At 35.7% G+C, this 15,146-nt stretch overlaps 1 protein-coding gene across 2 annotated transcripts in view; it reads left to right on the forward strand.

Annotated features, from left to right (window-relative positions):
* Nucleotides 1-4,057: 4,057 nt before the first annotated feature.
* LOC110096434 (protein ANTHESIS POMOTING FACTOR 1) overlaps nucleotides 4,058-15,146 on the forward strand; it is a 29,398-nt gene continuing 18,309 nt past the window's right edge. The window contains exons 1-10 of one of the 2 annotated variants that reach the window (XM_028693563.1): nucleotides 4,058-4,106; nucleotides 4,179-4,280; nucleotides 7,253-7,353; nucleotides 7,744-7,853; nucleotides 8,047-8,113; nucleotides 8,214-8,313; nucleotides 8,441-8,557; nucleotides 8,626-8,763; nucleotides 8,876-8,957; nucleotides 10,424-10,473. In XM_028693563.1, the coding sequence (XP_028549396.1) occupies nucleotides 4,212-4,280; nucleotides 7,253-7,353; nucleotides 7,744-7,853; nucleotides 8,047-8,113; nucleotides 8,214-8,313; nucleotides 8,441-8,557; nucleotides 8,626-8,763; nucleotides 8,876-8,957; nucleotides 10,424-10,473 (834 nt within the window). In that variant the 5' untranslated portion in view covers nucleotides 4,058-4,106; nucleotides 4,179-4,211. Of the gene's footprint in view, nucleotides 4,107-4,178; nucleotides 4,281-7,252; nucleotides 7,354-7,743; nucleotides 7,854-8,046; nucleotides 8,114-8,213; nucleotides 8,314-8,440; nucleotides 8,558-8,625; nucleotides 8,764-8,875; nucleotides 8,958-10,423; nucleotides 10,474-15,146 lie in introns of those variants that run through there. The other variant, XM_028693564.1, reaches the window with a different exon arrangement.

A 15,146-nucleotide genomic window follows, 5' to 3' on the forward strand; every position in this document is an offset into this window, starting at 1 on the left:
AAGTGAGGCTAATCAATGGGTGATAGCTTGGGTATTTTTTTGCTGTTTGATTTTATGTATTATTTTGTAGCCATTGTAGGCTATTGAATAAATGTATTTTGAGAACTTGTCGGATATGTAAATATGCCTTGAATAGTAATGTATTTATATTTTTTGCTTATATTGAATCCTATGAACTATGATTGATGTATAAAAGATAGAAAGATGTGTATTTTTCAATTTATATTTTGGAGTGTCACACCTTTTTGGGTTTAATGAATGATGAAGATATGTAATATCCTCCTCTCTCTCTCTCTATGTATATATATACACTGATATATTATGAGAATTCATCAATTCTTTTGGATTGCAAACTTTAATCATGTCAATAAAATATTTTTATTATTGTATATAATATTTATTTTCTTTCTTGATTATTGGATTTATGTTTTTGTACGTAAAAATATGTAACTAAGTGCATTCATGTTTTATAGATCTTGGAGTTTTTAAGGAGGACTTATTAGATAAAAGTAATATAATATTTTTTTAACTTAGTTTTTCTATGAGTGAATAGTGTTGATTGGAGAGAATGCTGAATTTTTCTGAAATGGATATTTTCAATCACATGCATTAGCTAGTAAATTTCATTATTTTCTGGAGTAGCATCCCACAAATTTTTTGTGCATGTTGAGGCATTAAAAATTGAAAATACCAACAAAGTTGATACATGATCTTCAATGTAGTAATATAATTTGAGTTGACACTATGGTTTAGATGAATAAGCAGTCCTAGTACCTAAATAGTAAGCATAGGCAATCTTGTCGATACAAAGTAGGTTGAATCAATTTAGTGGTCGAGCCATGAATTATTTTAGAGGGACAAATTGATTATTTTAAAAATATCTTTAATATTTTAAATAAGTATTTTTAACCTAAAAATTTGAATATTTTTGTGAAATTACAATTAAGCAAGCAAAAATACACAATATATTAAGACAGCATAAACTTTAGAGAGGACACGGGACCCCTTAGTCCTCACTTAGATCAGCCATTATGAACCATTCATTTCTAAGTTGGGCTTCAATCTTAATGATGAGATAATATGAATAGGGTACAAATGACAATATTAGTATCCATTGAGTTTTATTGACATGATACATTCTTAAGAACTTATTATGCTTTCGCTCATCATAATCAATATGATTAAAGTCTTAGATTATTGCTAGAATGATTATCATCACTCATTTTGACTTGCCACCATGAAGAGGTGTCATCATAAGGGAAGTGTCACATTTGATGTCCTACTAGTCACTATTATGCATTATTAGAACTAAGTTAAAAGATTGAAGATAGAAATATAGTATTTTTATTATTTTTTGTTAGTTTCAATGCTTTTTTTTTGGTGGAACTAATAAAAGGATGGTGCAATTTTAAAGATTGTCTCAACCATAATGGATTAGACTAGGCATATTCATAAATAAGAGAGAAAAAAATATAATTAATTATTTATACCATGAGCCCAATTCCTTAGGTTGAGGGGTTTCTTGATTTTCTTAGCATTCTATTCCCCTAGTTGGTTAAAAAACTTTAAAATTTTAACTTTGAGAAATTAAAAACCAATCTTGCTATAATGTTTGAGAAACTGAAACAAGTCTTCACTAGCTAGTAGAAACCTTTTATCACTAGAGCTGATATAGAGCAGCGGTGGTAAAAGTTGATTTGTAGGCTATACACTTATCTCCATCTATTTTTCAACCAACTTGATTACCCTAATGAGAGCCCCAAATGATGGAAATTGTTTATGATGAATCAATACCTCATAAAAGTTGATATTTTACTTGTTCACGAAGAGTAAATTAAGATGATTTAGGGAAGAAGGGAGGCCAATTTGTCAAGTTGGATTATTGCCTAATTTTAGAGATACATCCACTTGAAAGAAGAGAAGTTTGAAAAAAAAAAGAGATTCAAATGAAAAGTCACCACACATTTTAAGTGGATTAACATGAAGGAATTCTCGTACTATAAGATAGAAGATGATAAACTTTCATTAATAATATTTCAGGTTTCTCATGGGTCTCTTATTATCTTCTCTCTGAATCTTAAATAGCTCAATGCATGGTTGTGCAAATTTTCAAATTCTATTTTAGTTTGTTGCCCCCTTTAAAATGGTTTGGAAGTTGACTTTTTATAAATGATAGCTAATTTGAAGAGATTCCATGGCAATTGTAATGCATATGTACATGATTATGGATTGAACATTCTTGATGGGACATACATGTATTTACTTTATTTGCTTCTAAATTTTATTCCTTTTTCATGTAGAACATTAGCATACACAATGATCCATATGATGTGATTATGAGCTTTCACAAGTAAGTGATCGTGATGTTTGTCCAACCCTTAGAGGCCTTGAATTCTTTTCTTCAATTTATCTCTTCTACCCCCCTTTCACATCATTTATGGAGACTATTCTTCTTCCTTTTTTTTTAAATATAGGTTAAATTAAATAATAAAATAAATTTAGAAGATTGGTAGTTATGACATTTTTAATTTAACAAACTCAAATATTATCTTAAAACTATCAACAACTTTTGTGTAGTATTTTAAGCATTTGATTGCAAGAGAAAATATTTATATCTAACTATTTATTGTGCACTTAATTTGGGTATATTAATATTAAATCTGACATTAAAATAATACAAAACTAATTATAACAACAGGAGTTTTTCCTAGGCCCACCCCTGACTTTAATAAGACTAGCGAGAAAAAGAGAGCTTTTCATCTACATTCATTAATAGTTCATTTTCTTTACCTTATTTATGTTAAACATGAAATGAGAAGCTAAAGTTGTACAAATACAAGCATCTTTAATATACTAATATATTTGTGTTATATTAATTAAAATATATTCTTTTCTACATTATTTAATTGATTGAAAAATTGTATCTTTGAATTAAAAATTTCACTTATTATTATATATTTCTGTTAAGAGCATTTTATTTTAAAATTTAAATTATAATTTTTTATTATTATTCCCTTGAGTTTGATTTGGATATTGTATATTTAACTTTTAGGAGATTCAATTAGAATACTTTATAATTAGATTATTAATTTCCATAAATAATATTGAATAATTTGAATTTTGTATTCTATTTTTTTTAAATAATATCGTTATGTGCTAGAAAATATATGTCTGTAAAGTAATGTTCAAGCCTTAACTTTGTACAAAAAATCATCACACATAGATCAAAGTTGATAGAACAAATTTTTTTGACATGGAAAATTCTGAACTTGCAAAGCTCACAGAGCTTAGCCCATTTATAATAATCAACTACAAAATAGGAGAAGCAAAAATTAACATGAAAAAATCACCAAGCATGGCTCATTTATAATAATTAACTATAGAATAGGAGAAACAAAAATCCTCCATTCATCACAATTGAATAATGTTAGATTATGATGAGAGCAATTGACTAATTCCCCTAGTAGGGGTTATAGAATTCATATGTCCACATACATATAGTTAATAACCCAACAATATGGTTGGATCTTAACTGGAATCTTGAGATGCTGTAGGAGATTGCTGTTGGTGGTTAATTTATTGACAGTGATAGTCGAAAAATGCAAGATAAATTTTTAATTCTCTCAACTCATCAATCTCCCCCTTGTAGAGGATAATGCTATATTTTTAATATTTTTGGGATGAGCATTTTAACAAATATGACCATGATCCAAAATACATTATCGTATGGTCCAAGTAATCTCCTTGTTCATAGATTATTTAATAAACATTTGAATGCAGTAATGATGATATAATTGAGTGATATTTAGATTGTTAGATTCATCTTGTTGAGCTGCTCGATTTAACTATAAAAATGACATAATTGAAGATCATTTGGTTCCCCAATAATATTTAAAAGTTTCTAAATATGTTGCACTTGCTTGATATAATCTGCTTTGAAGTTGGATTAAATCACTTTAATTAATTATTACGTCATATTCATGCCAATTAAATATTTTTTTTTGAGAGTAGCTTAAAAAAAAGGGCTATTCCTCAAGTCCCGATCGGGGTTCTCTTCATGTCATGTTCGCGGACCTGTCCATTCTCAATCGAGTGGGTCGATACTGGTAAATTTTATCAGACGTGATTTTGCGTCCGCTGCTCCTGAAACGTTGGTTTAAGAGGTTTTTTTTTGGAAGAACTATTATTTGCTCACGATAAGGCGGCGAAGCATGTCGATTGCAGAGCTAGACGACACGATGGTGCAAAGTATGGCCGTTGGCGCCGCATTTACCGACTATGTGAGTCCTCTGCGCTTCATTCCCTTTCTTCTTATGATTTTATCTTCTTTCCATTGATGTTCAGTCATGTTCTTTACTGGCACATTAGGGATTTGGTTTTAGTTGAAGGTGAACTGTTGGATATAGTTTCCAAGCGGCCCAAATTTCGCTGCTTGGGTTTAGCGCACTTGATGCCCTTGTGAGATGCCCGAGTTTGGGTTTTTGAAGAGCTTGAATGCATAAACCTTTTACACAGTTTCAGTGTTATTAAAGGTGGCCATGTTCGAATGAGGCAAGGCGAGGCGAAGGTATTACAGTGCACGTACCTTCAAAGCGTGCATCATTTCAGGGTGTGCCTAGGAGTGCGGCTTGCTGTACTGCATCAAGCAGTGAGGCAAGCGTCTTACTTTTATTTTATGTTTAGAATTTAGAGTTTAGGGTTTACGGTTTATGTTTTGGTGTTTAGGGTTTGGTGTTATTTTGGGTTTTGAGCTTAGGGCTTAGGATTTAGGGTTTAAGATTTAGGGATTTAGAGTCTTAAGGTTTAGGGCGAATGCTACTTTTTAAATGCTAACATGAGTTGATTTTCTTTTGATGATAAATTGACATAAGATGTTGTGAAAAAAGCATCAAGAGTAAGTTTTATTTGATAACAAGTTCTTAGATCAATATTTAAAAATATAACAGCTCTACTTATCATTTCCAATAGAGTATCAAATATAGGTATATAAAATCAATATTTGATGATAGTTTTATAAATTTCTATACTATCCACATTCATTCTTCAATTACCGTCTTAGGATAAGTAATACATGAATCACGAAAGGAATCACACTTTAATAAATAATTTTTTAAGCAAACCATTTGACTATCTTTTAGGCTCAACATCCTTAATTGAATTAGAGTATAACCTAAAAAAATTAGGTTTTAAAATTGTCCATTAAAAGAGAATCATAAAATTAAGTGTTGCAGACATGAGGATGCTCAGGTAGATGAATTTCATTACAGTTAGAGGCAGGATGCTCCAGTCGAACTGTGAACCAATCTCTAGCCGGTCCATTTCACTCCCAAAATCGGTTTTGTAGCGGATTGGTTTTACCGGTTCAAACCGGCAGTTCGACCGGTTAATCGGTGAACCGATGCCGGTTTTAAAAAATTGGTTTGGTTATTTTATATGAAATAATGAAATTTTAAAACAAGCTAGTATATTATTAAATTAATTCATTTGAATTTTATTTATGTTTACTTTAAAATATGTATTAAGTTTTATAATAATTATTTATTAAATAAGCATTAACTTTGCTTTTTCACATGGCCTCATCACTCCATGTGACTTTTTTGCCCTTGTGAACCCAAAAAACAATCTAAACAATGCAAATGTATAGTGCATAAGTGATGTGAGACTAAAAAATTAAGGTGAAGATCTCAAATTCACTACACATACACTATATATTTCTACACATATATTTTTATTAAATTTTTATAATGTGAATATTATTTAATTTTTAGTTGATAATATTTAAGTTTTTAATTTATTTAATTATACAACAACAACAACAAGCCTTTATCACACTATATGGGTTCAGCTACATGAATCCTTTTTCTCCATCGTGTCTTGTTATTGGTCAAATTCTCATTTAAATCTAATTAATGAAGATCATTTTTAATACTTTCTAACCAAGTCTTTTTAGGTCTAGCTCTACATTTCTTAACATAAGTCAAATCTAATACATCTACTTTCCTAACCGGGTCATTAAAAGGCCATTGTTTTATGTGACCAAACCATCTAATGCGACTCTCTCTAATCTTATCTTCCACTAGAGTTACTCCAACTTTTTCACATATATGCTCATTTCATATCCTATATTTAAGAGTAAAGCCACTCATCCAACTAAGCATCCTCATCTCTTCAACACTTAACTTGATATTATGCTTCTCTTTTAATGGCCAACATTTTGCACCATAAAGCATTACCGGTCTCACTACCATCTTACAGAATTTTCCCTTAAGTTCGAGAGGGACTTTTCTATCACCCAACAAGCCCAGTTCAATCCTCCTTCAACCATCCAACTTAAATTCTATTTATAATATCCCCATCTATTTCACCATCACTTTGAACAATAGACCCACAATATCTAAAACATGTGCTCTTATTAATGACTTGATCGCCCAAAGTCAAAATCCCACCACTAGATCTATTATTACTAAATTGCACTCCATATATTCAGTTGTAGATTTACTCAAACGAAAGCCTTTAGACTTCAAGTTTACCTTCAACTCCCTCTCTAGTCTTATCAATAAGAAGAATATCATCAACAAAAAGCATACACCAGGGTACAACCTCTTGCAAATGTCTAGTGAGAACATCCATGGCTAAAGCAAAAAGATATGGGCTTAAGGCTGATCCTTGATATAATCCAACTGAAATAGGAAAATACTTGGTCAAACCACCTTGTTTTTGAACACAAGTGACAGCTCCTGTATTTATTTAATTATATTATATAAAAATGAATTAGATTACTTGAATTTATAGATGTAATTTTATAATATAAATTTTGTATACAATTTATGTTTATAAATTGTATCTAAACCTATGACATAAATTAAAAATTACTTATATTAAATTTATAAACTTTTATGTAAACAAATTTTTTATTAAATATTTATTAAATTTAAAGATACAATATGCTTAAATTTAAAATTATGGAATATATTATTTATGTATTAATATTATTTAATTTTTAGCCCCCAATTTATATTATTGCATAATTATTTTATCATTATATATTATTTAGATGACATTTAAATAATTTTGATATTTATTAGTCATTCGGTTCAACCTTGGTTCGATCCTGGTTGAACCATTGAACGTTAAACCTCTCTATATTCCGGTTAGTTGTCTTATCCGATTTTCACAACTTTGAATTCCTATGTGCTTTTTATCTCGTTCTTGTAGCATTTGACTGCATCTTTTCTCTCAATCTATTTTCCAGGGAGGGAGTATCACTTCTCTTGATTTTCATCGTAAAGAAGATTTACTGGTCACTGCTAGTGAAGATGATTCAGTGCGACTCTATAATATTGTTGATGCCATGTAAGCATATTGTCAATGTTGATTTTTTATTTTGACTTTTTCAGACCTCTGTGCTAAAATCAATTGGTTTGATTAAATTGTTCTTTTCCCCTGCTGCGTAACTTCACTAGCAAAACATATTTCCGCATTTTTCAAATCCTCCCTTTGATATCCAGTTTGAGCTTTGAAGGAATAACCATCTTATAAAGGCAATGATCTTTTTATTTTTTTGTATGACTGAGATATCACTTGTTGAAGTAAACAAACTTTCCCTTTTGTCAAAGAATTAGTTTCGTCATGGCGTTTATAAGTTATAACCTGGTGAGGGTCTCAGGCCTATAATGGAGTATTGTGTTATCATTGCCTCTTTTACTTTAATCCCAACTTGTGATAGATTGAACTTGGCTGCAGATTGTTGAAGACAATGTATCATAAGAAACATGGCACTGACAGAATCTGCTTCACACATCATCCAAGTTCCATTATATGTTCGTCAAGATACAATTTGGAGTCTACAAATGGTTAATTTCTTGAAATCACCCATTGTTTTTCTCAGTATGATTTTAAAGCTTGCAACGTAAATTAATTAGCGTGCAAGTTTTTATTGTCCGAATCATTGATATACCTTTCTATTTATGACAATAATTACTATGCAAATATATATTAAGAATCATCAATATAGTCAATAGTTAATGCCCAATTATTTATTATCAGAATCATTGAGGTACCTTTCTATGTACGATAATCGGTGTCTGCGCTACTTCAAGGGGCATAACAAAAGGTGCTGAGTCTTTTGCTATTTGAAGACATTGATTTACAAATGTATTTTTAAATTCTTTCTTTGTCTACTTATAACATATTCTTTTGCATGTTGATTGTAGAGTTGTCTCCCTTTGCATGTCTCCTATCAATGACAGTTTTATGTCAGGTTCTCTTGACCACAGTGTTAGAATTTGGGATCTCCGGGTGAATGCTTGTCAGGTCAGAGTTCTTTTGATGTTAAAGTTTTGTATAAGAATTGTAAAAGATATTATTAAGTACTATAAGTTTGGCAGAAATTAAGTTTATGCTAGCTGATTTTATTCACGACTACCTTTTTAGTCTCCAGGGAATATTGCGGTTGCGTGGTAGGCCAAGTGTTGCATATGATCAGCAGGGCCTTGTTTTTGCTGTAGCAATGGAAGGGGGTGCTATAAAGTTGTTTGATTCACGATCTTATGACAAGGTGTACTCTTTGTAAGGACCGTATAGGCCATTTTCTTGTATGGATTTCTTATTTTGGCTCTGCATCAGGGTCCCTTTGACACCTTTCTTGTGGGTGGAGACACAGCTGAAGTCTGTGATATCAAATTTAGTAATGATGGAAAGTCCATGCTTTTAACAACAACAAGCAACAATATCTATGTTCTGGATGCTTACTGTGGAGATAAGGTTGGTTGTCTATATTAATAGCTTGGAATCTTAAATACTTGTTGAAATTATTATTAGGGTCTTGGCTCGTTCTCCAGCTATGTACCCTAATTTTCTTTATTATCTTACGCAGCGGTGTGGGTTCAATTTAGAACCATCTCTCAATACAACAACTGAGTCTACTTTTACTCCAGATGGAAAATATGTTGTTTCAGGTATATCTCATCGTATATATTTTTATATGCTTATTGCTTAAAAAAAAAAAGAAAAAAAAAAGAAAAAGAAAAAAACTGTTCCAGAATCATTTTGTATCCCCACTGGTTGGAAATTATGTATCTTCTGCCACATACATGGACGTGTAAACTGTGAACTCTCAAACTATATGAACGATATTCTATATTTTTTGTTCATTTGCTACGTCCATCTCCTTTATTCCTATAGATTCTAATCAATTTATCATTCCTACATTCTTTTTCTTGTTTCCAAATATATTTTTACACTTTTAACTGTGTATTCCGAATTCTCTTGTTTATGAAATAGAGGTACTATTTCAGATGATGTGATTTACTTTTTTTGTTATGTTTGAAAGTTGCTTTGTGTAGAAAATTATTATTTATCATTCTGAGTACTAATTTTTAGCTTTGTCAAACTGAAAAGAGTTTCTGTTGAAGGGTTGTCTAAGAAGTAATCATGAGATAGCATAAGCAACGTCCTTGAACAAATAAGCTACTAAGTAACATGCTTTCTTTACTAGTTAGCTTGGGGTTTGTTTTCGATGTAAATTTATTGCCTCCTTAATTTAATTTCCATTGTGGCTGCATCACCAATGACCAAATGGTTGGCGATCTGACAATTATGCAAATTCATCTATGGTTGAAATAACCATGAATTGTGTAATGCATTCATTCTTTGATCTGCTTTCTAGAGCCCCACATCCAGTTCACCTCTCGCTCTCTTCAACATTAGCTCTTTTTAAATTAGCTGGGTTCAGCTTTACTAATTATTATCGTTGTTTGTAAGCTGTTATCATTGTTGAGTCTAGTTATCCAGGTTTTTTTTTTTAAACTTCGTTGTTTAATCTTAGCCTGGATGTATTCTACTCTTTGCTCTTTCTCATAGATTCTATTAGATTTTATGAATCACATTGCCTCACAGGACCCTGTCGTTTCATTTCCTTTCCCTGTTTATATATATATATATATATATATATATATAGCTATGCCTAGTGTATTCCATGTCCTATCTCTCGACAGCTCGAGCAGATTCCAGTCAATAGTTGTGTTCAAAATCATGTGTTCATGTAGCTGTTTGTTTACTCCTCTGCATTTATGTGTCCATGGTGTATGTTACTAGGACGACAAAGATGGGTTTTTCCTTTTAGAAATGATCTAAAATATTCACTTTTGCAAGCTTGTAAGGGTACGAACGTGTATATAACTGTTTTGTGGATTAATGCCGACCTAGTTACGGGTATATCAATATTATCTTTGTTCAAGTGGCTTTTGAAATAGTAAGGTTGTGTTTCTAGTCTATTTAAGAATAATCTCCTTTGTTCAAGGGCTAAAATCCAAAAGTTGGATGGACCTATGTATGTCTTTAAATTATGTCTGCCTATCAGTTCTTTTTTTTTTGGTAGCTATGTTTATAGCATAATGACTGCTTTTGAAACTGCAACATACAGGATCCGGAGATGGAACCCTACATGCATGGAATGTCTACATGAGAAATGAGGTTAATAACAATTCAGTATATTGTCTGCCAATTAAACTTTGTTGTTAATTTGGTGTTTTTACTGTTCATCTACCTTTGTGGTCATGTCTTTATGATTTTGTTTAACTTTGCCAAGTTTACATAGTTCTATTTGTTAGCACACCTTACATCAACCCGCCGGCACAACTTACCGCCCACGATCTTCTGTAGCAGCTCCGGCGACACGATCGTCTGCGACGCCTGCACACTCGGCCTGCAGCCAACGGCCGTCTGACTTCGTAACTACCTGTCTGCTTTAAGGCTTTATAAAAACGAATGTATCAGCTCCACTTGAATCAATGAAATGAAAAAGCTTTCATTCTCTGTACCATCGTCTTCCTCCTTTCTCTGTTTCACTCTCTGCAAAGGATTCTTTATGGTATCAGAGCGGTGACACTGGGACTACCTCTTCATCCAGCTAGCAATGACAGAACCAAACTCAGCCACCCAATCTAGGACGACATCCACATTGTCGTCCTCCATGGCCAACACCGTCATACCTCCCTCCCTTAAATTTTTGATGTCTAATCTCAAGCTCATTGTCCACACCCTGCTTACAACAGACAACTACGCCATATGGAGACTTCAAATCCATCAGACCTTCGCTGCAAATGGCTTTGAAGGATATATAGCCGGCACGATTCCCTGCCCGCCAGAGTCCTCCGATGAAGATCACAAACTCTGGAAGCTGATAGACCAAAACCTCATCTCAGCTCTGTTTTCAACCATTTCCTCCTCTGTACTCCCCTACATACTGCATCTTAAAACCTCATGTGAGATCTGGACAGCGCTCGAGTTACGACTGCAGCCCACAAACCGCTCTCGCGTCATCCAATTGAAGAATGAACTTCATAACGTCTAAATGAGGGATCAGACGATCGCTTAATACCTGGGCAAGGTAAAGTCACTTGTCGATAATATCGTCGCAGCTGGAGGATATGTTGACACTGAAGACATCATCCTGTACACACTCAAAGGCCTACCGGCCTCCTTCAATCCCTTCAAAGCTGCCATTAGAATCTCACCTCTACCAGTGACGCTCGAATCACTGTATTCACTGCTCTGCAGTGAAGAAATCAATTTACAAACCGAAATACAGCAAGATACCACCGTCACATCCGAGCAACATGCTCTATATACCACACGAGGACGAGGCCGCACCTCAAACTACAGAGGAAATCGTGGAAGGGGAGCTCCATTAAATCAGCCTACAACATCACATAAGCAACTCACTAACTCACAACGGCCTGCAGACAGACCCACTTGCCAGATCTGTGGAAAACTCGGGCATCTTGCCTCAACATGCTAGCATCGGTATAACTCCAATTATACTCAACCGGCACCTCCAAATAGAGCTCTTCTCACTCAGTCACAACCCACAGCCACTACCGACTGGGTACTTGACACTGGAGCATCCACTCACCTTACATCCGATCTCACAAATTTTCAGCATTCTCTTCCATATCAGGGAACGAATTCTATCTCGACAGCAAGTGGCTCATCTCTTCCCATCCATCACACTGGCGCCGGTTTACTTCCCCTCCCTGATTCATCCTGTAAGCTAAAACTACAAAATCTGCTCCATGTTCCCTCTCTCTCTCTCAACCTCTTATCTATCTCTAAATTAACGCAAGACAATAACTGCTCAATATCATTTGATTCTCACGGCTTTCTTCTCAAGGATCTGCAGGACAACAAAGTTCTGCTTCATGGACACAACCGTGACGGCATCTACCCAATCCGTCTTCCTCGCCCCACCTCAATTCAAGCTCTCCATACTACCAACGACTTCACCTCCCTCTGGCATGCTCATCTGGGTCATCCGCACCATCGCTCAATGATCCATCTATCCAAGCTACTTCCGATCAACCATCTTGGGCTATTACATTTTATCTGCAATTCCTGTAAAGTGGCCAAGAGCCACAAGCTGCCCTTTTCTCCTGCAGCTACTCATGTAAATACACCATTTGCTTTAATACATACCGACGTTTGGGGACCGTCTCCTCTTCCATCTCACTCTGGTTTTCGCTATTATATTGTTTTTATAGATGATTGTACTCGGTTCTGCTGGCTCTACCTAATGCACTCCAAAAATGAATCTATTAACAAATTTCAACACTTCCATTCACTAATCAAAACTCAATTCACAACTTCAATCAAAACTCGATGCTCAGACGGCGGCGGCGAATTCACCGGATACACCTTTCAAAAATTTCTCTCCGAACACGGCATACGCCACGAGCTCAGCTGTCCCTATACCCCCGAGCAAAATGGCGTTTCTGAGAGAAAACATCGCCATCTCATAGAAATCGCTCGCACTCTACTTCACGCAGCCAGCATTCCTTTCGCCTTTTGGGCTGAAGTTGTTCAAACAACGAATTACCTAATTAACCGCCTTCCCACCTCTTCTCTCAACAATCAAATACCCTTTCAGCTTCTTCATGGACATCCTCCATCTCTCACCCATCTCAAAATCTTTGGATGTTCTTGCTTTCCTTGGTTCAAACTCCAATCCCCACATAAGCTAGCTCCGAGATCCTCTCTGTGTGTCCTCCTTGGTTACTCTACTGCACAAAAAGGATACAGGTGCTTCAATCCAAGCACTAAGAAAATTCACATATCTCGGCATGTAACCTTCAATGAACAGGAATTCCCTTACACACTCTCAACCTCTAACAAACCATCCTCTCCAGCTACATTCATTCCGCCGTCTCTGCTTGTTCCGGCTTCCACCTACACCACTCCTCAAATAACCTCCACTCAGCTGTCCCCCACTGTCGAACCAACCGTATCAAATCAACCTCAATCACCCATCATCCAAACTATTCCCGATCATCCCGTCTCTGTTCCTGAAATTTCAAATCTTCCAGCTCCCGCGCAGAAACACCACATGACTACTCGACTCCAAACTGGTACTCTCAAACCAAAGAAAATCTTTGATCTACTTCCTGTTACAGATAATCATTCCACTCCCTCGTGCTATACAGAAGCTGCAAAGTTCTCTCACTGGCGTCAAGCTATGTTCTCATAGTTCATGGCTCTCCAAAGCCAAGGTACTTGGCATCTCACTCCACCGCCAACTCATACACCTGTGCTCGGCTGCCGTTGGACATTCAAGACCAAACTTAACACCGACGGCATAGTGAGTCTCTACAAGGCCAGACTTGTTGCACAGGGCTTCCGTCAGGAAAAAGGTGTCAATTACCAACAGACCTTCAGCCCCGTGGCTAAGATGCCCACCATAAGAGTCCTTCTCATCATCTCACTCCACAGGGGCTGGCCGATTCATCAATTCGACATCAACAACGCATTTCTCCATGGCGATCTCCAGGAGGATGTATACAACAACCACAAGGTTTCGTAGATCCTCGGCAACCTGACCATGTCTGTAAACTGAGGAAAGCACTCTACGGTCTCAAACAGGCTCCCCGTCAGTGGTTCCACAAACTGACTTCCTTTCTACAGGCGTTCGGTTTTCACTTCAGCAAAGCAGACCCTTCCTTACTCATCTATGACAGAAACGGCATTCAGCTTTATCTGCTCATCTATGTCGACGACCTTCTACTCTCCGGCAACGACCACCATACTCTACAGCAACTCCTCGCTCAACTTAAACAGACCTTCTCCCTCAAACAACTTGATAATGCCAATCTCTTCTTAGGCATTCAAATACAAACCACACCCACTGGTCTCTTTCTGCATCAAGCCCATTATGCCAGGGACATAGTTCACTCAGCCGGCCTTGACTCCTCCAAACCAGTGATTACTCCCATCTCTCCCAAGGAAACAAAGTCCTCTGCTGATTCACTATCGTATGACAACCCTACATTTTATCGACAGATAGCAGGTTCATTACAATATCGCACAGTGACACTGCCGGACATTGCCTTTGCCACAAACATCATCTGCCAACATATGCACAGTCCAACTGCTTCAGACTTCAAACGCCTCAAGCTTCTCATACGGTACATCAAAGGAACCCAATCCTATGGTATGCAAATCACCAAGGGAGCTCTCAGCCTCACCGCATATGCTGATGCTGACTGGGCATCAAATTCAGATGATCGCAAATCAATCTCTGGTTTCTGCGCGTACTTGGGATCCAATCTCATATCTTGGAGCGTTAAGAAGCAGTCCACCGTGGCTAAGTCGTCAACAGAAGCTGAATACCGCGCCCTTGCTGCCGTGACATCCGACGTCATCTAGTTACGACGTCTCTTGAACGACTTCAAGGCGACTGGTGGGCCTTGCGATTTGCTCCCCTTGAGCTCTCTCCCTTCTCAAGCTCTCATGCAAGAAGAAGTAGAAACAAAACATAAATTTTCATTCAAATATTCATTATTCTTTCCAAGAGGAAGGGGGAAGGCTTAAATAGCCAAATACATGAGGGAAAATAAAAGACATAATTGCCCCTAGGGCTAACATAAGACAAAGCCCTCAAGTGAGGGTAGAAAGGAAAAAGTACAAATAACAATTCAAAAACATCAAAATAACTAGACACGATCGTAGCCGTTGATCTTCGATGTCCTCATCACAACTTGGTTCTAAGTTCTTGAAAGCAAGGGATGGGTAGCGATTCAGTGAAAATGTTTGTTAACTGCTCTTGAGAAGCCATATCTGATGTACGGTGATGGTGTGGTGATGCAATTGCAGTG

This window comes from Dendrobium catenatum, unplaced genomic scaffold, assembly GCF_001605985.2.
Source record: "Dendrobium catenatum unplaced genomic scaffold, ASM160598v2 fragScaff_scaffold_323, whole genome shotgun sequence".
Classification (NCBI taxonomy): domain Eukaryota; kingdom Viridiplantae; phylum Streptophyta; class Magnoliopsida; order Asparagales; family Orchidaceae; genus Dendrobium; species Dendrobium catenatum.